Source organism: Paramacrobiotus metropolitanus, unplaced genomic scaffold (assembly GCF_019649055.1).
Source record: "Paramacrobiotus metropolitanus isolate TYO unplaced genomic scaffold, Prichtersi_v1.0 Parri_scaffold0000003, whole genome shotgun sequence".
Classification (NCBI taxonomy): Eukaryota; Metazoa; Tardigrada; class Eutardigrada; order Parachela; family Macrobiotidae; genus Paramacrobiotus; species Paramacrobiotus metropolitanus.
Genome location: NW_026570223.1, coordinates 2,731,075 through 2,753,529, shown reverse-complemented (window position 1 = coordinate 2,753,529; position 22,455 = coordinate 2,731,075). Strand labels below are relative to the sequence as shown.

The window sequence follows — 22,455 nt, the reverse complement described above, 5'->3', positions numbered from 1 at the left end:
CTTCTGCAGTTCTTTTCTCACGATGCGCTCTGTCAAAGGGAATATTAATAGCGTTATATTAAAGGGGGTACCATTAAAGGGAATGTACTGAGGTCACTACTGAACGTTTAGGTTTCCAGGAGTAGTTTGCGGGAACAGCCGAAACAGCGGAAAACGCATGTGAATTTCCCACGTTCTGGCTGACGTCGTTTTGTTCCGTTGGACCCTGGCGCCATCTTTCGGGTCTCGGCTAGGTATCACGTCCGTCTGGGCCGGTCTTTCAGATTTAGGCGCCTCCCCCCAGACCGGAGTTCAGTAGTTAAAATGCGCTGTATTTGGGCGTCGAGAGACGAGGTAAAGCCATTTACTAGCCCTCTGCAGCTTTTTTATTTATCGACTGTCTCTCTGGGCGGGAGCCGAATCGTATCTCCTTCTGCCGGTCCTGATCGATCCTCATTGCGCTACCCCACCGCTCACGAGATCAGAGTGCAATGGCATCTTTTCGAAGTGTGCTGCGTGCATAAACAGCGTTGGACAGCTGTAAAAGAGAAAGCGCAGCCACACCAGTCAGTTGGAATGCGTCTCATTCTTGATGGTCAACGTCTAGCATCCATTCATTTTCTTGATTTCCCATTTCCGAAGTGTAAGCTGTAAGCAGTAAGCTACTTTCTAAGTCTAAACTCCTGAAATTTCCAGATCTTCGATAAGTTCAAATTCTTCGATAATTGTGTTTTTTTAGTTTTCGTATTTTGCTTCTGTGGAGATACAGCAGTTCCAGAGCGGATTGATTTTGTGATTGTTGTAACCAAAGCTGTTGAACCTCCAGAAGTTTTCAATCTTCCGTAGTCTCATCAGTGTAATTCGAGGTTGTGTTTTAGGCTTGAATCTGATAAATAATCCATAGTTTTCTTTATAGTTTTTTCTTTTTTGAAGAGTTATATTGTAAGCTGTTGTTTGACTTGTTTTACATACTGTGCATGATCGTATTATATATGGGTGTGAAATATGAATTTGCAGGCGTGGTGTTCGGCCTTGGAACTAGCGAGATGCATCTCCCATTGTTCCGTGTCGTGTTCATGAGCGAGCACCTGTTGTTATTATTTGTTCTTGTTTAGTTAGCTGGATATTGAAACTATCCGGAAATTATTCGATTCTCCTCCTGTTTTCAAGATCGCACATTCCGACGAAGATTGTTATGGTTTTGCATTCTCAGGCACCGTAACCGCGTCGACATTTATGAATAATAGGTAATGGTTATGGTTTTGTTCGCATTTGAAGAGAATCTTATCGGCTTGATTTAAGGCATGTTTTGAACGGCTGATTTGTTTATATCTGCTACTCGCTGTTAACGCATCATAATAGTTACTTATTATATTGCGGCTGATCGATATGTTTAAACCGGCAAACCGAAGCATCTGAATCCTCGTCGATTTGAAGTCATTGATGCGATCTCGTGCACCGGATCTGGCGTCGGTAAAAAGGCTGCGCTGCGATGTTTAATCGCCAAAGAGACTGGTGAAATGCGGCTTATGATGTACTTCCTGTGGATCAATTTTTGTAGATGTCAGCTGATTATCAGCTTGAACATTGCAGAATTGTTGTTCTATGGCGAAGGCATCTTTTGCATATCACAGCCTGCTTTGGTGTCTAAACCGCAGTGATTTGCCTGTATGGTTTGAGACTGTGTGATTCTTAATTATCCAGTTGATGTTTTATCATCGGTAACCAGTAGCGCATCGTTTGATCTGATATCAGAGATCGGTAAGTTAATTAGTAGCGCATTCTTTGTCTTATCACCTTTCGGGGGTTAGATACCGGGGTCGAATTTCGAACTCAAATATGGCGTCCATTACGAGTTGATTTTGGCTGCTGTCTTCTGTCCGGTTTGGATCATATGAACGCTTGTGTTTATTGGCGGGCTTTTTGTATGGAAATTAATGAATGGTTGGTATCAAGTAAACTTACCGTGATTGGTGGAAGGCAGATCTGCATGGATGCTGATTGGCTGCCTTGCTTACGTAGCATGTACCGAGATGTAGGAAACCGAACAGAGAGCGAAAATTTAGCGCTTTTATTTGTGTTTATGGCAAGCCGTTTGTACCGAATAATGGATGATCGATCGTCCGAAAGTTTTAACAAAATATTATAAGTAATGCTCTTCTTATGAAATTACTGTAGTACAACAATGTTAAATTTGATACTGTGGGTTGCCTTTTGGAAATTGGTTTGTAAGTTTGTGTCAATGGGCAGTGGACCAATGGTTTTACGTTTTTAAGCTCACAATTTACTCAGTTTAAGTTTATTGACAAGAAAACAAGTTTTTCGAAACTGCGTTGCTGTAGTTTAATAAAATTTAATAGCATATTAATATGTTGCAGTGTGCAACTGACAGCCTTGAAAATCGAATTATACGATGTACAATACGCCACTATATGGTCGTTTTATGCTCCTATGTTGCAGCTCTTACCATTTTTTTGGGATGTTGTAAGAATAAAAAACTAAAAATGTAGGTAGTATTAATTTTTACGTACCGGTACCAGTTTCAGTTGGCTGGTTTTTTTCTACGGAGCTCAGTAATTGTATACAGAATCAATACGAACGTTAAAATATTGAACTGACAATGTATGTATGTACATTTAATATAGATAGATACAGACATCCAGTGATAAGCCGATCAGAATACGTTCTTTCTTTCATGGCGGTATTAAAGCTGCTCAAACTTCGCTGATCATCCGGTCATTGTCCACGGGAACAGCCACGTACGATTTCCCAAAATGGTACTCTAGAGTTTTCACATCCTTTAAGGTCTCGCACAATCCGATGAGAAAGTTTGCCATCGTAGTTACGACTGTAAAGAAGCTGAAAAACTAAAGACAATAATGGTTAGTAAGAACTCTTTAAAAATATCAAGAAATAAATATGTTACCAGCGCTGAAGTAGTCGATGTGCAGAACCACCATTTTGTGCAGTGGTAAACCAATGAGTTATCCGTAAAAAGCAAACTGCAAGCACTTCCGAGGAGCAATACGGACGATATCAAACCATACGAGACTTCCTGTGATAAAGATTATTATTTAATTGTTTTCTCAATTTTGTTTACAAATAACTAAAACTATTTTATACAGCGTTTGAGGAATCACTTCGACAATACACCAAATTGCGGTTAGGTAACTGCCAGTTGACACTTGACTGTATGATATGCGTCAAATTATAAGCCTTCAATTTCAATGTCAGCAGATCTTGGGAAAGGTGATCTAAATCAGCAGTGGAAGTGCTACATAAAGTAAGTATTACAAACTCATAACGTATTACATTATGTAATAAAATACATTGTAAATCACACTAATATATATAATACTATAATTATATGATTTGTGTAGTATACTACACAAATCATTTTATATATCTATACATATAGATATTAGTAATTTAACTACAAGTCTACAACTATGTGGTATTTATGTTTGTACTCTGCACCGTTGAATTTGCCTTTGGAAGCTGTGCTTTGCAACCAGTTGCATTTTCTTTGTCACACTGCATTATGGTACAAATATTTTAGGAGTCTTACCGAAAATCGGAATGTCCAGCTCGATGTGATCAAGCGGCCCTCTTTAGTGAGAAATTTATTAGGAAAAAACCATTCTCCTAAATGTATCCCCGTCAGAATCGCATTGATAGTGAACGTCATGAGAAGGCTGACAATAAGCAGATTTCCATTGGCACGTTTGATGTTGCGGTATGTTTCTTGGCCGGATATGGAAGCATCCTCGTCATCGGTTTCGTATGCAATGAAAAACGAAACTAGTGCACTGAAGGAGAACAGGAATATCAGTACCTTCGTTCTACCGTAAGTGTCCCAACAAGAGATTCGGCTTATTTCCTTGTACAGATTCTTCGCAGTGGTTGGCATTTGAAATGCGTTAACTATGAACTTGGTTGATTGTGGTTGAATATTTTTAAGAGCAAAATAAACAATTTAGCGTGGAATGCATTTATTCGGAAGGGCAGTTTTACAAAGTACTCTGAAATACCATTATTTCGCTTTCGGTACTTCGCGAGCGTAGAGATTAGGAGTACAAATCTTCGCTTATAATCGACACAGCGAGGTGTAAATTGACAGAAAGTTGTCGGAGGTTATTAATTATTGCAAGATAACCACATTAATGATAATCCACATATTTTACAGATAAGCTTCGTACGAGATCGAGAGATCCGCTAATCGGCACATATTTAATTAGATGATTTGTCGATACTAGCAAGGTGTTGTGGTCGTTATCGTGGTGGACTCGTGGTACCTGCATATAAATGCATTTATACAATAAATTACGACAAAATCGAGCTATTTAAGTTACGTGCTGCCGGTATTGGAAAGTCATTTAATAATTTTGTTCTGACCAAGACCCATGTTAAAATTGTACTGTTAGTTGTAATAAACGTCTGCAACGTTCAAATTCTTACGCTGCAGCCTTTCGTAATTCATCTGGTATACCGTTACAACAGATGACCTTAGATCGACTGGCTGACGGAAGTCCAGGTATTTCAGATACGTACGTACCAGATTTCTCACAAGTCCAGTTTAATATATATTATCGTTGTAGAGTACGGTTTTACTCGCTCGAGTCGAAACATACTACGAAATGAGTTCAAATGACCACATATGTCTAAAAAGCACTCGATAGTGCCATGACGAACAGCTCAGTCAGTGGGAGTATTTTAATAATTTTCGGTACACGCGCCACGCAAATAATTATAGTTCATTTCGGTCGACAGTAGTCATAGTAATGCAGGATTAAAATTTAGACTCTACTTATCAGAAAACAAAATACTAGCAGCGTTGCAGTCGCTGTCTGCAGATCTGGCCCGTTTAAAACAGATGTAACCTTTTAAAAACAGAACGGTAGCAGCCAGAAATCCCAAAACCTGCAACAAGAAAAACGAGTGCCCATCATTTTAACGTACAGGGCAGTCTTGTTTTTATTTTGCAGTGTTATTCCATTGTAACAGCCGTTGTTTTAAACGACATATATTTAGCTGCAAGGTAGAAAGGTCTAATTTTTCCTGATTTTAGACTCACGATACTGGCTACCAAGCAGTCGCATTTTTGGAAATTTCCGCGTCCTCGTTGAAGTTCACATGGGATCTCCCAGCGTTTTACGTAAAATCCTGTGGCTACGGAGGAAGATATTAGAGCGAAGAATGTGCCGGTAAAACACTCCACAACATTCTGTAATTCCCACCACAATTAAATGAAATACATCATTATTGAGTAACAACTGAATTTTATGTGATATGAGGACGATGCTTCCCGCAGTAACGCAAGATACTACTCTAGTATCTTAAAATGAAATTACGTAGGGGCAAGTTGGCTGATTATGTCAAGTTGTCAACTGCGATTGTGCGGAGTGCGATGTACCGTATAATGTTAAATTGTTACTGTAACAGCTTTGTTATAACGCATTGTTGCAAAATCTGTACAGTGTTCAAGATGACAGGTTCTCTACTGCTTTGTTGAAATTTTGATTCACATTAAAGTTTTTGCTAAAATATATACTATATATAAAAATGGAGAAATAACCGCTGACGCACTCGCAAGTCTGTGCTCTGCGTTCCCTCAAAATTAGATGAATCGAAAAAGTTGGATGCAGCTTGTAACCGACTTCGACTTGATACACAGCATTTTTCATACTTTTAAAATCAAAGGAGTCTTGTCAGCGTTTATTGTTATGCACTTAAAATGCATAATAAAGGATACAAGTATTGCTTACATAAGATTCTAGCCGCACTTAATTATTTATAATCGCTTCGCTCCGTGATATATTTTGGAATATTTTTTTGAACTGTATTTCATACAGAAACCACATGTATACAAACTTTATTTAAAATTACGAGTACACAAACATTACGAATTCAATTTAGCAATGAATTTATAATATTGTAGCAAGTCTATGTTTTATTTTGTTGTCGCGCTGGAAGACGCTGCAAGCGGTATCCATGCAGACTTACAGAGTACAAAGCACTCACCATCACGTGAATGGTCTTCGAATCGAGCCAAAAGTGCCAAACACCACAAACGTCCAAGATGGACGATGTGGATTTCAGAAAGAAAGTACAAAACATAACAACCGCATGGAATACATTTTCATCGTCGATGTAGTTCCCAGAGAATGCTGCTAAAACACAGATAAAAGCACTAAATCCCGCTAAGATGACGACAACGTCCAGCGCCACCAGTGCAACGCTGGGATGCATCCGGAAAGGACGGTTGTTCTCAAGAATGCGCATCATTCGTGTGACTGTCGATGGAAAAATACCGGTGTCTGACATGTGAGATCGTCGGGACGATTTTAGCTCACCGGTAACGGTAAGAGTAACGATGAACGTGTGTTTGGTGTACAGCAATTTGTTTATGCATAAATGCTGAATAATAATCAGTATGTTCTTGTTTGTCTATACCAGGGGTCATTTGTCCACTTTTGACAGTGCATGCGCACAAGAGCCCATTGAACAAATCGAAGTCATGGAACCGAAAGCTTCCTTCGGCTTTTGTTTTACATATAATGTAATATTGTTAATTTGTTATCAAAGAACCTCCTTTTAATTGTTTAGAAAGAAATTTCAACGATGCTGCACCTTTGTACTACCACTATTTTTTGTCAATAAAAAACTAAAAATTACACATTACTATTTACTCGTACATTATCAAATGCCCAAATGCAGATCCGTGGCTACATAACTATACTCGTATTACGTCACTCGTAAGTATACAAGACCACAGTCGGGATCGGATGTGTTGCAAGGCCCATAACTCATAAACTGCTAGCTGCGCCATAAAGTACTCGACTGTGAACCGTTTGAAACTTTGCACAGTCGCCGTATTAACATAAACTGAGAAGTTGATTATTCATAACGTTATCTATGTTTTATCGGATCACTGCACTTAACGGCCCTTAAAACGGCAGATGCGATAGCGTACAATAAATAAGGTCAACAATAAAAATAAATACAACTGGAGACTGCAGTACGGTCACTACGCACTACGCGACGTATGAGTAGCAGTTTCAGCAACGTTTACCGCATTTAAAAAGATCGACGAAAGATGCAGCGGCATTGAGTATTCTGTACTGCGATCGAATTTTGCTGAAGTTTGAAAACTTTCACAATCTACAAAATACTCTACAGTCTACACGACTACACCTCTGAATTTTGATTGCTCAAACCTCTTGTTGTGTTTTACGGGTTCTTTTTCAAAGATTTTCGGCATGACCGATATCTGCTGTACATATTTAGTAAAATGAACGTTTTGTTATACAAGCCGTTATTTCTATTAAATATTATTAATTTTCATAATAAAGCTGTACTATAAATCACTTAAAAAAAGATAAATTTATTTTATTACGAAAACGTATAGATATTATTATTATTGTACTGTATTTACACGATATTAAGGGACAGAATACAGTACGTAAATTCTGCCCGGAAAAGATTAAATTCATAAAGAAAACGAGCCTGTAGGCTATGAAATTATAAAAAATGAGTTGAAGGTTTTAACTTTTTCTTGAAATATAAATTTTTGAATTTTTTCAGTTCCATCACTTCCATGCATTGCTTGTGAAATGTCATAAACATGGTAAAACACATACAGTACTTCAAAACTACCGAAAATATTGCATATAATAATTATTTTGTATCGCATATAATTATGACGGCGAACGGCGAACAAGGTGGGTGGAGCTCAACTGACCGAAGCTTTGTTGATTCTTGCTCTGATTGGATGAGATAAGCTACGCCGTAGTGCCGTACGCATAGCACTGGAGAAGGCCGGCCAGTCAGGGCTACAGTTTCAGTTGTGCCAGTTTTCGTATTCGGCATTCATTCGAAGGTCCCTTTACAGCACTAACCCGTTTATCGATTGTTTGACGTAAAATTCACATGTTTCCCTGGCATTTGTAAAAATTGCGTGTGCATGTGTGTGCGGTTTGTGGAAGGTTGTGTGTTGTATATACTGGGTCAAAGAATCAGGGCTGGAAAAGCGGGAAAGCCTAGTTTTTGTTGACGGCACTGTTTGTGAACCAGCTGTGGCGCATGCGTTTGTGGGCCCTGCCAAGTGCATTGATCCTGCCATCCTTATTAGCGTCTGGCTACAATTGTTAAGCATACCGATCCCTATCTGGCAATTGCAAGTCGACATCATCGGTTCTAAAATCAGATTTTGCTGCCGCGACTTGTGAAAAGACTCCGCATTTATGCGTATCGGAATTAATATCGTGCTTTCGGAAAGGATGTTGTTATCGGCGTTCTTTTGTGTGATTCATATTACTTGTCGCCTTCTCAATTGAATTGCTGGTAAGATAATCGTAAGAGGGCAAGCGTTGAACACCTTCCAGACGATCTGCTTAACGATGTTTTGTCTGGCACTCTCCAGTCGATTTCCTTGTTATGTGAGCAAAAGTTGGACATTCCCGTGTTAATTCTATTTAAGACGTTATCATAAAAACCGTTAGGAGTTATTACAAGATGCTGCATTTCATCTGGTGTTGAATTTTGAAATCGGATTTTACTGTAGATTTTAGAGTTTTTGACTTTCTGTTAGAACCTGTACATGTGAGTGCTGACGACTGACTGGGATAATGATCCTTTTGCAAATGCAACCCGTAACAAACCATAGAATTATCATATTTTGATAATAGCCAGCTTTTGTAGCGATGGCCGTGATGTTTGTCACGAAACATGTATGTTCCAGGGGTTAGAGTGGATGAATATTGGCGTTAATTAACACGGCACGTGTGTCCAAATCACTATAAGCCCTGGTCAGGGATTGGAAATTATTGCAGCTCGGTGTGCTGGGTTTTATGAAGTATTGTTGATTGGAAGTGATGGCTACGGCCACTTCCGGTTATCCGTCGCGTGACGCCGGTCCGGGCCTGCTGCATCATGGAGGGAACAGCGGCAGTACGACGACTGGCACAGGCGCCGCTGCTTCCACGTGCTCGTCCACGGCGCTGGGCTTTGCGATGGCCAATGGATCTGAAGATCACTGCAATGTGGCCTTGGCTGGACTGTTTCAGCAGATCATGAATGACATGAAGGTAACAAACACAATCAATGATTATCTAACGCTGTGAAGCGCTCAGGTGCGATTTTTCACTTCAAGTGCCGCAGACATCAACACATAAATGTCTTTGGTAGTAATTAACAGTAGTTCTTTTTTAATTTTCCACTGCGAAGCTTTTTCCGACCGGTTCATTTGTCAAGTCAACTCAAGTGCATGAGAAACAGCTAGTGTCCAGTTCGGACGTATTATGATGGTTTTGAATAGTAATTTATTCCTGCCTGCAGGGCACATAGTTTGCAAGGTTTGACAGACAATCATTATTGGTTGCTTATTGACGGTGAATTATGGATTAGTTGGTATACACAAAGTTTATTGCTATTGTTTCACTTCATACGCAGGGGGCGCGCTCTTAATACAGTTAATATCTCGTTCGTTCTCGTTTTAAATTTAATGTTTGTTTTCGCTCGTTGATTCCCAAATCAATGCTAGCTGCGGCGCACTTTAATTTTCGATAACCTTGGCCCATTTTTACGACTTCGAGTCGTTTGAAGATTAGGAGCAGATTTTTATGGTGCAAATGCCGTTCTTCGTTTAGTCGTCGGAATAATAAAAATGTACAAGACGTAGTAAAAATTCGGAAATCATATGTGTTCAGCTGGTTTTGATTGTCTGATGCAACTTTCTTGCCAGACATTTCAGTTCCGCCATACGCTTTTCAAAGAGAACTGTGAGCGACGTTAGTATATATGTCCACATGGACGTCGCATGGAGATCCCCATCGGTTCCAGTCGATAGGGCCGTGAGAGTGATTATTCTTTGTCAGGTTATTTGAGAAGCTCTTAATAAATTCACCATTGTTTGCTTTAGTGCTCTATGGTAATCGTTGCTGCTTCGTTCACTTGATTTGCGTTTTGCCGTGTGTTAGTACTGCCGGGAAAACTGTAAAGCTAACTGTTGGAGCACAATATTGACGGATTGGTTCTCGTTTTTTTGCGTAACCGACATGAGTGGAACCGCTGTGAAAGCATAATAACGTGATAAAAAAGATAAATCGGTTGAACAGCTGCTTGTTGTGGTTGTGTAATGTGGCCGGAAAGTAAAAGTTAATTTAATGCTGAGTTGTATTCCGAGGGTACTTAACTGTTATTACTCCTGGCAGGTGGTCGCCTTAATCAAATCAAATATACAAATGCACTTTGTTCCAAGAAAACACTGATCGGTTTTTTATTTTATTGAAATTCTGTTTAATACAGATTTTTCTGTTAATCACGACACAAGCTAACGTTGCACTTGGTGTTTCGGTTTTGTTGTTTGCAGACTGTTGTATTATTTTGAAAACTGCAAGCCTGCAGCGACTAGCGAGTAATATAATTATGTGTGGTTATTTTTGATAAGTTATCGACTTTTAGATAATTTTTATATTCCTGCAGTTTACCATAGATCTACTGGCTACTATGTACCGGGTGGCTGAAGAAAATGGCCTTCTCCGTTTTTTGTTTGGTTCTCTCGAGCCGTTCATCGTACACTAAGCAGCTTAGCATCGTTCGATAGACAATTTTGTCATCTACCAAAATCATTGAATTGTTTTGTAGAAAATTAAACCCTGCTTGTATACAAAGGTGACAAGTAAAGTCTTGTCAAAATTTATTTTGGCCCCGGTTGCCAAACACGAAATTGAGTGGCAATTCTGTCCCGTTCAAATCATTCGAATTTCTATAACTGTTTTGTCTAGAGAAGGACTTTATGTTTCAACAGAAAAAAAGTTGTTGGCATGGTGAACGTGCTGGGGAAGTTACACAGTACTTTTCCCAAAAAATGCCGGTTTTTTAATCTAGCATTTTGGGTGTTTTCGTTAGAAGTTTTTGCTGCTTGACAGGCTGCAACAAAAATTAATTGTTTTGATGATAAATGTAGTGAAGACATAGCTCAAACAGAAGCAAGTTTTAGCCCGATAAACAGGTGAAGGGTTGGTGAGAAAACTTCATTCAAAACGTCTGCTTACAGATTTCACGAGAACAAAATGTGGGGGCTCTCAGTTCTACCGCCTCTTGTTCAAACACGGCCACTATGATATCGCAATTTTTTACAGTAAAAAAACAAGAAACATCCCCTTTATCCGAAATAGCAACGCGACATACAGTAAATTGTTCAGTTCAATAACAAGAATTTTTAGTCGGAAATTAGTAAACTCGGGTTTTTTATTCCGGGCCAGCTTTCAACCCCACCATAATTTTAAAAATAATTTATAAAACCGATAAGATTTTCTTTAATGTTAGTTTAACTTTACTTTTGTATGCTGCAAAACTTTGCTCTTTCCAGTGAAACTAAGACGACGTTAATCAGATAATGGGCGAACCCAGCGCACCATGGTAAACGAGAAAGCCATTTTGTTCAGCCACCCGGTAGTAGAATCGGACAGTGTTTGGTTTGGAATACGTAGTTTTTAATTTTATGTTGCTAGTATTGTGCTCGTTTCAGTCGTGTTCTCTGTGCATAGAAATGTAGAAAAGTAGTATATAAATTTGATATGCTTGCGGTTGGCAGTTTTTTTTAAAGATGTTGAAGTTTTGGAGGGCTTGCTGACAAGAGGATGAATGTGATTACTGAAGTTGATTGATTGTGATTTGTTTTCCCCTCATTTGCATAATCGACTACGATTGTGTGAAAACTGATACAGGAGATTAGCACTTGTCAATCTAGGTGAGCTCTTACGTCTCCGCAAAAAAAAGCCGCACGTGAGCTGTAATCCAGTTTTTTCCAAAATACCGAATCGTAGCATTACGTTTTTCCTGTAATAATATTTTTGCTATTTAAACAAAGTTTACCCGAAAATATCGCCTATATCACTACTGTGTGTACTGTGTAGTGTGTTCATACATAGTCGGTGGCATGGTATGGTTTCTGTGGATGCCGGGCCTTCTGCAAGCTGCTTGTCCCCTGCTCACAACCTAAGGTTATTAATTTTGGGAATTCAATGAAAAAAAATAAAACTGATGAACTCTTTACTTGGACACGCATGTTGGGAAGTTGTAACTTGTAACATCGCCGTCGATGTTTCCCAGAGCTGAATATTTTAGCAACACTCAACGAACTGCACCGCTGTAGAGAATCAGTTTTTCGATTTGAACAAAGCTGTTAAGCAGTTTACGATTTTAACCCGTTATAAAGCGCTGTCAGTGCCTGTAATCAGAAGTTCGCAAATAACATCATTGATAATTTTATTGCAGGGGAGTACGTTCGTTTGGGAGGATTTTTTGACGAAGTCTGGTCGACTACATACGGCGCTCAAGTAAGTGATAAACGTTTGGCGTTAAATAATTTGTAAACTACATTATACAAAGTTATGTTGATTCACCGCCGAGCAAGCGTAGAAAAATCAAGTGTATCTTGGCTGGCGATCATTAGATCTGATCAGAGTCCTTCACTTGTTAAAATTATGCTGAGTTTTTTCTGTCTGTTTACTCAACTAGATCGACACTTGTGGCTAGTTCGGCCTTTCTCGACGCGTTCCAGCGTGTGGCAGATGTGGCTACTAATGCACGAGGTAAATAAGCGACTGTACGCGTCTTCCAGCTGCTGGTCATTTTGTTCAGTTACATTAAAACTCGCCCGTCATGTTTTTATGCGATATATGGTCGTGGAGTGGGTAGACGCGATGATTGCTGGCTGTGTGTATTGATAAGGAAAAGGGGTGATTAGAGAGCCGACGAGAGCGGCGGAATTTAACGAGTTTATGGGTATAAAAACTTTCCAGTCGGCGATTGACCCGGGCTTGTATGTTTGAGTTTGGGGTTTTGTTTTGATCGTTTTCCGTGCGATTTGTCGACAGTGTGTTCCTTTGTGGTTTCCGGCAGTGGCAGGTTCAATGCCGCATGACAGGGAGTCTTTCTTATTGACTGAAAAGATTTTTGGAGTTATTATTTGAAAAATTCGCTACCCGTAGAATGTAAAAAGACATAATGGCCCACTATGTGTGGTCGGCATTTTAAATGCGCCTTCAGTACTATAGATGAAAGTACGGTAGTACTGGAAGAAAATTCTAGTGAGGCATTTTTCGGATGGTGAATTTGAAGATATACCCAAATAGATCCAATGAGATCAGGAATGTATGAAAATTTTCTGTGAAACACAACTTTAACAGGCACTAGGTAGTATTGAAAATTTAAAAGCGGTCGAGAATTTATTTGCAGGTGTCAGTTTATGCAATATGGTATTCTTGTGTGCAAGTTTTCTTAGAGCTCAGTACCTGGACGAAACTAGGTCATCAGGAGTGCACGGAATCCCGTTGGGCTGGGATTTGACCGGAAATTGTTTAAAATTGTGGGTTTTTTATTGTCACTGCCTTGAAGAACATGTTTTGTGGTAAGAAGCATAAAGAAATCTTTTAATGGATGCTTGGGGATAAAGAAACGGCTTTTACGTACCGTTGCAGACCGGAAATTGTTACGTAAAAGCGAAGAATATGGATTAAGGTTTTGCTAGCGGATTAGCCGCTCGTGCACTGAATTACCGTAGATCGTGATCAGATTAGAGCGTTGATGGCTGAGGAAGCGCTTTTAGTACTAATTGCATCACGCTTTGCGCTTCCACTGAGGACCAGAATGGTTTTTGCCAAATGAAAAATTTCGCGGTTATTGCTAAATGGTTTTATGATGATTGATAGCTGTGTATAGGGTTTGATATGTCGTTAGAATTTTTATTCTATAATTTGTAAGCGTTTATACCCTACTAGAAAGTTACACTGAAATAAAAAATTGATAATTTTTCGGCTAGTAATCAGCTGTCGAAGTGCTGTTGTGGTTGCCGGCAATGAAATGTCACACACTTCGTCTCAACTCTGCTGGAAATATGGTAGCAGTCCGAGTCGCATTGTGAGAATTATTCTTCCGCTTGGTTTGCGGGCAGTCTATTAGGACCGGTGTTTGTAGCTTTAATTATTTTCAGTTTATTTTCGCCGCTTCCAACGCCCTTCAAGTGTGGTCAGATGGCATTAATCAGCAATCTACCACGCAATGGCGTGGTCAGCGTGTTAAGATTAACCATGAACACCAACATGACCGCTCCTCTGGCCACAGCTGTAGTTGCTAATAAAAGTGTTGCGAAATGTTGTATTTGATTGGTATGAAAGGGAGCGGAAGGCGAGCAGGCCGGTCCAGCACGAATTGATGATGGGATATCATCAAGAAGCTGGTTCGGGCTTGTACCGCTTTTGAACGACTGTATAAACAAGTATTTAGAATTGTCCAGCGCACGGCATGTATGATCGTGAGACTGGCAGTTTCATTACCATCTTCACGGATTTCTTCAGCGTTGACAGATGCATCTGGATGTTGTAAGGGGTTCTGTACTCCAGATGCAAACACATTAGGGGATGCTCTATATCCGACCGGCTTTTCATTTCGCAAAGTGGCCGGAAGATTATGCTACAAATATGACTGCTCAGTAAAAAGCGGTTTCCCGAGAGGACATTAAATTTTGCTGTGGTTCGGATTTTTTTTCATCGCTTACAAATTATCAGTTGAACTTTTTTTTTGCTATAGCTTTGTCTAGTTTTAGTTTTTATTAACTGTTACAACGTAAATAATTAATGTAAGATTGTAAATCACGAAAGCTTGGCTGTACAGATAAACTTGTACAGCGTCACCAGCGGCAAAATTGTGTATTAACTCAAATATAAATTGCATCTTATTCTTCCTCTCTTACGATATATATCGGAAGCTTTTAGAAAAAGCTTGGGTTTTACATGCAGATTGTTCTGCTTCATCCCTTTCGCTGTGCCCTGCCGGAAAAGATGCATATCGATTAACTTTTGTTCCCGACTCGATCATTGAACTGGGCCGGCAGCCCACACACAATAGCAGCGTGTGCATGTGAAGAGTTTTGTGGCTGGCTCTCCTTGTGGCGTATCCCTAGTCGTATGCATGGGAGATTTTTTGGAACAGTGAATGTGTTTTCTAGGTCAGCAGCGTCTTGGGCTGCATTTTCTCTTTTTTTTGGCTTTGGACAAATAATAGTTTACCATATGGTAGGAAAGGAGCAAGGCAGAAGCCGACGCGCTGCAGCTAATAAACGAGCCGAACAAAACGCCTTTGGCTTACACAGTTTAATAGGATGGTAATGTTTTTGTTCGGTTTGGAGAAAATTGAGAATGATGAGGGAGAAATCTGTGTCAAACTGGATACGGGTGCGTTTTATATGCGTGTAGAAGTTGGAGAAAATGTGATAATAAAGAAAAACGATATGACGAGAGATCAAACAGTCTGTCAACAAACCAGTTGTGGTGGGAAGGCGATATTCATTCGCCCTCCGATTTCGGAGTTACGCTTGGTTATATAGCGCCTATTAAGGCGTCAGAAAAAAGCGCTATGAAAGTCACACTTCTTTAATGATGCATCGATTGGAAAATGCTTCCATATGGTCGGTTGGGGAAGAGTGCTAATTTTTAGGCTGTCCTAATTTTTTTCCGCTGCCACTTATCCAGCTGCAGTTGGGGTCAGCTTGTGATGGATAACTGCAAGTTTAATTAACAGATCGATTTCCTTACGGTCGGCATTTTTCGGACGACTGTTTACAGCAGCTAGTCAGCCTGAAATTTGTCATTTTTTGACAGTTTTTTACAGGAAAGAAAAAGAAAATTTCTAGACTTTTGTGGAAAGCGGCGGATGGAGATTTGGTATTGGTTTATAGCTTGAAAAAGTTTGCATAGTTAGACCTAAAAAGCACTGGAAATATTTTGTTAAAGAAGCGATGGATTCTGTTTTCGTTCATGCGTTCATGGTTATTACGGTTTCCTCGTACCCTTCTCGCGTGACCGCACCGGTTGGTCCGAGTATGGACAGTTTATTTGTCATGGATGTTGCGTATCATAATAAAACTGCCAACCACAGTGACTACGTTGCATTTACTTGGTTTATTTTGTTTTCTGTCGAAAGTAGCCAAGAAAACTGGTTTTGATTTCTGCGGTTTAAACTCAGTAAATACGGACAAGCGTTATGTTGTTGGATCATTATCCATGTTTGCTTTTCTAGTTTTTATAGAAACGAAGCATTTACAAATTCCGAGGGTAAACGGCTGATCGTATTTTGATGACGCATATTTGGGTCTGACCAAGTAAACTTCCGTAAAATTTAAATAAATACAATACAATAAGCAGATGAGAAAATGAAGAGTTGTACTAGTTGCCGTCAACTCGTAGGAAAAGCTTAAGACTGAACCTAGCCAATCGTCAGTCAAAAATTCAGATGTTCTTGCGAAATATTTCTTGGTTCGAAATCCTGAATTTTTGTTTTGACATCGCGGGAGGTCGTGGCTGGAATTAAACGATGTCGAAGTGGAATTTGAGGAAAAACGAGCCATAACTTTAAAATGTCAAATATTTGCGGAGGTTTTTAGAGTGGTCGTTTGATGATGTATGTTGTGCATTTCCGTAGCATCGTTGTTGAATGCTACAGTAAAGTGGGTCCACTTGGCAATTTTGGTATGCTAGTACTCGCGTTGGCACCCACTCCACATGGGGCACTTATGGTTCACAATCTTGACCACACCGAAAATAGCATTACTGCATTGTATTATATGTATGTAAACTATGCGCTGGAATAGCGACAATCCACGTTTCTAATATTCTCAAACTGTAATAATTTATTTTTTGCACAGGAGGAACGAAGGAAATTGGCAAGTGTTTGACACGCATGGTGCTTCGTCAGCGGAGCATCGAAGCAAAGATGAAAACATTTACTAGGTAAAAGAGAGTCAAAATTGTAAGAAAATTGCTCTGGTATATATGTGGCGCTAATAATAATTACGTCGGTCAGCGGCCTGCGGTAGCATGTGCGACATATTATAACTGACAGAAATGACCTCAGCAAATGTATCAATGGCGGTAATTGTATGTCGGGTGTCTGCTGTTTGTTTAGTGCCTTGATGGACTGTTTGGTCACTCCGCTGCAGGAAAAAATGGAGGACTGGAAGAAAACGTGCTTGTACATGGATAAAGAGCACGCCAAAGGCACGTAGTTGGTGGTGTTTAATGTTTACACTAATCGCTGTTTCGTGTTGATTATCCAAGCGGCATTATGCGCTGGACTGACCGGCTTTTTGACCCCAATGTTAAGGCCATCCCTGGGCTTGTCCTTGTAGAGTACAAAAAATGGCGTCAGGAAATCAAAAAGCGCAGCACCGACACAATACGTCTGCAGAAGAAGGCCAAGAAAGGTATGTGAAGAGGCTGTTATGCATTGATATTGGTCGAATTATTATCGGTTTTGAATTTATTTGCGTAGTTTATTACACGATTAATGGAAATGGGTTATTCATTTGCAGAATTTTAATAATAACACTATTTCACAATATTCTTGAAAACTTTCACAGTATTTTATTGCTTTAGCGTTCACATTACTTAACAGTTAGTGGTATTTCGGTCGTCATGATTTGCGCAGTTCGCTTTAAAGTTTAACCCCTGTCCCGCGATGCGTAACGCTGTTTATGTTATGATTGGAGAGGGTTAGGGGTATGTTACGATTTGCAACAATTTCGCTCCTTGCGGAAGTGCAATTCAAACAGCTGGGCAGATAATTACACAAAGCTATGAGCAATTATGCGCTATCTGTATGGGATATTACAGCGGGACATGGGAAGCCTAGCGCCACCAATGCTCCCGCTACAAATTGGGCCACATCAGTTAAGCCAGGACTTTTCTTTGTAGGAAACGGCTCAAGTAAAGCCATGGAAGCCTGGAATGACTTGGTGGAAATGAAGCGACAACTACAGGAGAAAGAGTTTGAGGCCGTCCGCCAAGCCATGATTGAGGAGCGCTCGCGTTTGTGTCTCTTTGTCTCCTGTCTGAAACCTTTTTTGGTATGCTGGCTAATTTCTGTCCTTAAATACAATACTATCACCAGTGATCGCACTGGTCGCTTTTATGTACGACAGCTAAAATGTATTTTGTCGTTTCCGGTTGATTTTTAGGATGAAGAGTTGAGTATGCTGAGTGAAATGGTCCATTTGGAAGAGATTACCGACTCACTGATGCAGCATTCCGCTGATCCCTTCCAACTTCCGCCTGCCAGTCTGCAAGCCATCCTAGATGTCAAAGCCACGTGCTCGTCCACGGTTTCCACGACGGACATCCTCTTACAGGACCATTTGGCTAATGAGACGTACTACAGTAGCAGCTGCAGTTCTGGATCTAATCAATGGGGAAACTATATGGTAATTACACCAAAATTGGGTTAAGATATTTTAGCACACGGTAACTACGCATGGGTTTTGGCTGTTTTAATGCAACACGTTTCCTTGCTTTCCTGATTACGGCTGCGAAAGATTAATTTTTAAAATTGGCCATTAGAAAATTTCGTTTCTGAGGTTTTTATCACTTCAGAAAGTGCTTGATTTTAATACGTTTAGGAGAAAACTCGTTATCCTCATAAAGTAATCATCCAAAGCGATTTCACGTTCATAGTTGAGAATATCTGAAACGTTTTATCTAGTCTGCATTTCTGGAATAGTAGGTAGCTTTTCGGTTTTGCAGCACCATATTGCTGTCTTCATTTTTGAATTAGTATTACAGATTATTATTGTTTCTATATGAACGCAGACAAATAGCTAAGATTTTAGTGTGATCATTTTGTGAACTTGGTCCATTGATTTTTGTCTTCGTGCATGGGGAATACCGCGCATAAAGTGGTTTGATTTGTTTGGTGATCGCGAGCGATCGGCCTACATTCGATTATGACTAAATTTACCCAGATTGCGCAAGCATGTGATTAGTAGCTACTTGTCGGAGCTTGTAATAATACTCTCCACTGTGCACAGAGCCCTCCAAATTCTCCCTTACCAGAGGAGCCCGTGAGTTCGCGCAGCTCTAATCAGGATGACGGTATTAGTTTTCGCGAGGCAGCTTCCACCCATCACGCCGATGCCTACTCGAGCCTGAGCGGTCGCCACGGGAGCATCTGCAGTATTAGCAATGCCTCCACGTCCTCCTATGCTTCCTCTGACGTCTCATTGTCATCGTATGGCGGAATTAATCTCCAGGATAAAACCCTCTGTCCGGCCCCCTCTGCCGCCAAAGCCTATCGCCGCTGTTTCAGCGACAATAACGGCCATGAGCAGCATTATTACCCGTCTTCCATTGCATCATCGATTGTGGAAAATGACAACGATGTGGAGCTGGGAACAGGGGAAGGAAAAGGGGGAATGGGTGCGGGTGTGGAAGTGAATGGGCAGCGGCGAGGCACAAGACAGCGGAGGTCATCGGTGTCGCGTTCGGAAGATTTGCATCCGGATAATCGACTGCATCCGCTGAGTTTGGCGGTGCGGAATGAGTACTACAGCTCCATTCGGTTCAGCAGTATTTCCAGTGGTGATTCGGGATTCATCTCTCATCCAGACCAAAATCATGGCAACCACGCCGATGGCTCACAAGTAAATGTACGCAGCTTTGAACTGATCAAATAAACATCAGTCTTACTGAAAAAAATCCCTTAAAATTTTTCGTGAAATCTGCATTAAATAGTAATTATTTTTCAATTTACTTTTTTTTGGTTCTTTTTGTTGATTTAGTTGGTGAAGACAAGTTAATTACCGTGTGAAAACACTACTTCTATACATACTATCTGTACACTCTGATTTGAGCTGACGAGTTCAACAGACGGTTTGAGTGTCAATAATTACAAATAACTACAGGGTTAACGGTTTTTAAATTGTCTTTCACGTACGCTGGAACTGTCGTAGTGGTAGTTAATTTCGTGATTTGCCGGGTATCGATTTTCGCATTAGTTGCCCGTTTTGAGAGTATTATTGGCATGCTGTGTTCCAAAAATTAGGTTTCGTAACGGCTACTTTCGCACTACCGTGGGAAACGCCAGCGTCACGTATGCTTTCACCTAAATTACTTTCTCATAAACTGTTTTTGCGAAATTAATCACGAATTACCTGTATTTTGTTTATGTAACTGCAGGTCCGGAACCGATTTATTGATTGATTCCGTAGTCCGATTTTACGCACATTTGCTAGAGTACGTTTTCAAGTTGTTAATTACCATTTAAAGCCGTATCTTTTCGTGCAATACGGGTGGAGAAAAACATAGCACATAACATTCAAATTTTTAATCGATCCTTATGACGCTTATTAGAAACGTGAAATGCATAACAGTTGACCGTATGGTTGACGTATCTTTTCAGTGGGAATGCTATACGAGTATTTAGTGATTGTTATAGTACTGCTTAATAAAAATCTGACATTCGGTCTGTATAGGAGAACGAAAGAATAGTTCTTAAATGAATAAAGGCAACACATGTTTCAGTATGAATTAAAGCCATAATTTGACAGGATGCTCAGGATTCTTTGTTAACCCCAACGATGCAGAATGGCTGCGGGAAGGGCGGCGATAAGAGCACATGGTCATCACCGACTAGCATCTCTTCGTCTGATTCCGATAATGCGGCCGGTCTGCGTCGTCCGCCGGTGCCGCCATTTGGGTCAGTGCTGCGCGAGCACCGTATGGACGCGGTGGATGCCGGTCGACCTCATACCATCGCTTATAACGGGGGGATGAATCTGATGGGAAGCCGCGGGGAGGACGCAGCGTCCTGTCGACAGGTGGCCAGAAATCATAAGCGACCTCCCTTGACGCAGGAAACCTTTGTGCCTCCGCCACCCGTGCCAACAGCGGGATTTCCGTCCATGGCGCAGATTGTATTGCCCAAAGGTAATTGCACTGGGGCTTATGTGCTGTTTGTTTGATGTTTAGATTGATTTCCAGATGGTAATTTGTACGCTTGTTAGCCCATATAACTGGTAGATTAAATAGACATTGGCAGGAAGTGTTAATCTTAATTTACGCTACATGGAATAATGGTAGTAATAGCTCTTTTCTTCCTGACTGGATACAGTGTCGTTGTTTGCACAGAACTATGTCCATCAGAATCATTTGATATTTAGTCAGTTTTAGTGTAGACGCGAGGTTTTTAATCAGTGATATGAGTTCATGGTTTCTGTTTTACAGAATTTCGCCGATCATGTAATCTCGACAACCATCCGCAGCTGAAGGACGACACGGTGGTGTATGCTAATTCGGATCTGCTGAACGATACCTCTTGTCTGCCTCCACCGCCGGACTGCTGGATTGGTCAGAATGATCTGAAACCTGGTGATCTGTCGGTTGGTGATAAGCGCCTGGACGATGCCCAACAAGTGACGGTGTCCATGACTATTCGACGTGTGAAAGATAAAGCAGAGTATTTCGGTGAAGGCCCTCAAGCGGAAGGTCAGTATGATTCCAGTACCACGCCCTAAATTGATCGTCAAAAAATTAACGAGTGTTGTTGTTGTAATTCTTCTAGTGATGCGGAAGCAGATGATTCAGGAGCGCCAACTGCGCCGCCACAGTCAGCAAATCTATGGCGTACCGCAGTCGTTCAACCGACCTCCTCCGCCGCCCCTGCCCATCCGTCGTACGCCTAGTCTGCACCAGTCGATCTGTGATACGGACGCCGATGTTCCTCTCCATGGGCCGGTGTACTCGACACCGCCAGTGAAATCTCTGGACCAATCTCGTCCCAAACCAACGGACAATCACGCCACGATGATTAACGCCCTACAGGAACGCTTACGTCAGGGGGCTAAAGCGCCGGTTAAGCAACAGCCGCCGAACGGCGCTGTGCCACACTCCAATGGCGCTGTTGTACGCACAACTAACGGACCGGCAAGTGTGGTGGCCCCGGTAGCGGGGGGTCCCCCCAGAGCGGCCGTGGCGGTGCATGCCGGTGGTGATGGCGGGCGAAATGGGCTGTTTGAGCAGATTCGCAACGGTGCATTCTATTTGCGGAAAGTCAATCCGGATCAGTGTCGTGATCGTTCGTCGCCGTTTATCCGCAAGTGACACCGGGGGAAGAGAAGAATGGGACTACTGTTTGTGTGTTGTGTGCGGGTGGCGGTGTGCAGTGAATGGGCCTGGAAACTGGATTACGTAAGTGGTTCGCTTGTGCATTGACCCCGGAGATCTGCCAGCCGCGCGGTGCTTATGGAAATTTTTACTAAGAATTAACATGCCTAATCGATTTTTTGGGTTTTTGTGTGTATACCAGCAACCTGAGAGTTTGATTGACAGGTTGAAGAGAGATGTTCTGGATATTTTTCGCTGGTTGTAGACTGTCGTCTGTTTTCAAGGGGTAATGCAATTTTTTTGCCGACGATGAGGTTTGCTAATCTGATTTATTGTTGAAGTTGCTTATTACTTTCATCGGATTGCCGCGCGTTATTGGCGCTCTGATGTCGCTGTTTGGAATGGAAATTGGATTGCTTTTTTTCTGGTGGATTTTTTAGACAGTGGAAATTTCGGTAGATGACCTATTATAGATGTGTACTTTGACCAAATTTTTGCTTTTTGGAATAAAATTGCAGTGATATGTATGTCTGAAACTGTT

General features: G+C 40.9%; 3 protein-coding genes and 1 long non-coding RNA gene across 6 annotated transcripts; 2 read left to right on the top strand and 2 right to left on the bottom strand.

The window, feature by feature from the left end:
* Positions 1 to 2,408: 2,408 nt before the first annotated feature.
* On the bottom strand, positions 2,409 to 4,067 carry LOC129594467 (uncharacterized). Its single transcript, XM_055491169.1, has 3 exons — positions 3,548 to 4,067; positions 2,906 to 3,034; positions 2,409 to 2,846 (listed from the first exon to the last, which is right to left on the bottom strand). The coding sequence occupies exons 1-3, from the start codon at positions 3,887 to 3,889 to the stop codon at positions 2,694 to 2,696; spliced, it is 624 nt and encodes a 207-aa protein (XP_055347144.1). The 5' UTR covers positions 3,890 to 4,067; the 3' UTR covers positions 2,409 to 2,693.
* Positions 4,068 to 4,252: 185 nt separating this feature from the next.
* LOC129594488 (uncharacterized) lies at positions 4,253 to 6,616 on the top strand. Its single transcript, XR_008691201.1, has 3 exons — positions 4,253 to 4,513; positions 5,048 to 6,340; positions 6,436 to 6,616. It is a non-coding gene; the product is annotated as an uncharacterized LOC129594488 (long non-coding RNA).
* LOC129594479 (uncharacterized) lies at positions 4,762 to 6,361 on the bottom strand. Its single transcript, XM_055491178.1, has 3 exons — positions 6,001 to 6,361; positions 5,054 to 5,203; positions 4,762 to 4,899 (listed from the first exon to the last, which is right to left on the bottom strand). Exons 1-3 carry the CDS (start codon positions 6,301 to 6,303, stop codon positions 4,783 to 4,785), a joined length of 570 nt encoding a protein of 189 aa, XP_055347153.1. The 5' UTR covers positions 6,304 to 6,361; the 3' UTR covers positions 4,762 to 4,782.
* A 1,217-nt stretch (positions 6,617 to 7,833) lies between the features above and the next one.
* Positions 7,834 to 22,437, top strand: LOC129591906 (uncharacterized). Of its 3 annotated transcripts, none has more exons than XM_055487797.1 (13): positions 7,834 to 8,322; positions 8,720 to 9,065; positions 12,259 to 12,320; positions 12,502 to 12,575; positions 16,685 to 16,769; positions 16,945 to 17,036; positions 17,168 to 17,242; positions 17,733 to 17,884; positions 17,996 to 18,238; positions 18,842 to 19,453; positions 20,360 to 20,738; positions 21,036 to 21,296; positions 21,373 to 22,437. In XM_055487797.1, exons 2-13 carry the CDS (start codon positions 8,853 to 8,855, stop codon positions 21,909 to 21,911), a joined length of 2,787 nt encoding a protein of 928 aa, XP_055343772.1. In that variant the 5' UTR covers positions 7,834 to 8,322; positions 8,720 to 8,852; the 3' UTR covers positions 21,912 to 22,437. The 3 variants fall into 3 exon arrangements, with proteins under 3 accessions (XP_055343772.1, XP_055343756.1, XP_055343764.1); XM_055487781.1 differs by having other exon boundaries at positions 18,842 to 19,459; XM_055487789.1 differs by lacking the exon at positions 7,834 to 8,322 and adding an exon at positions 8,389 to 8,580 and having other exon boundaries at positions 18,842 to 19,459.
* Positions 22,438 to 22,455: the final 18 nt, after the last annotated feature.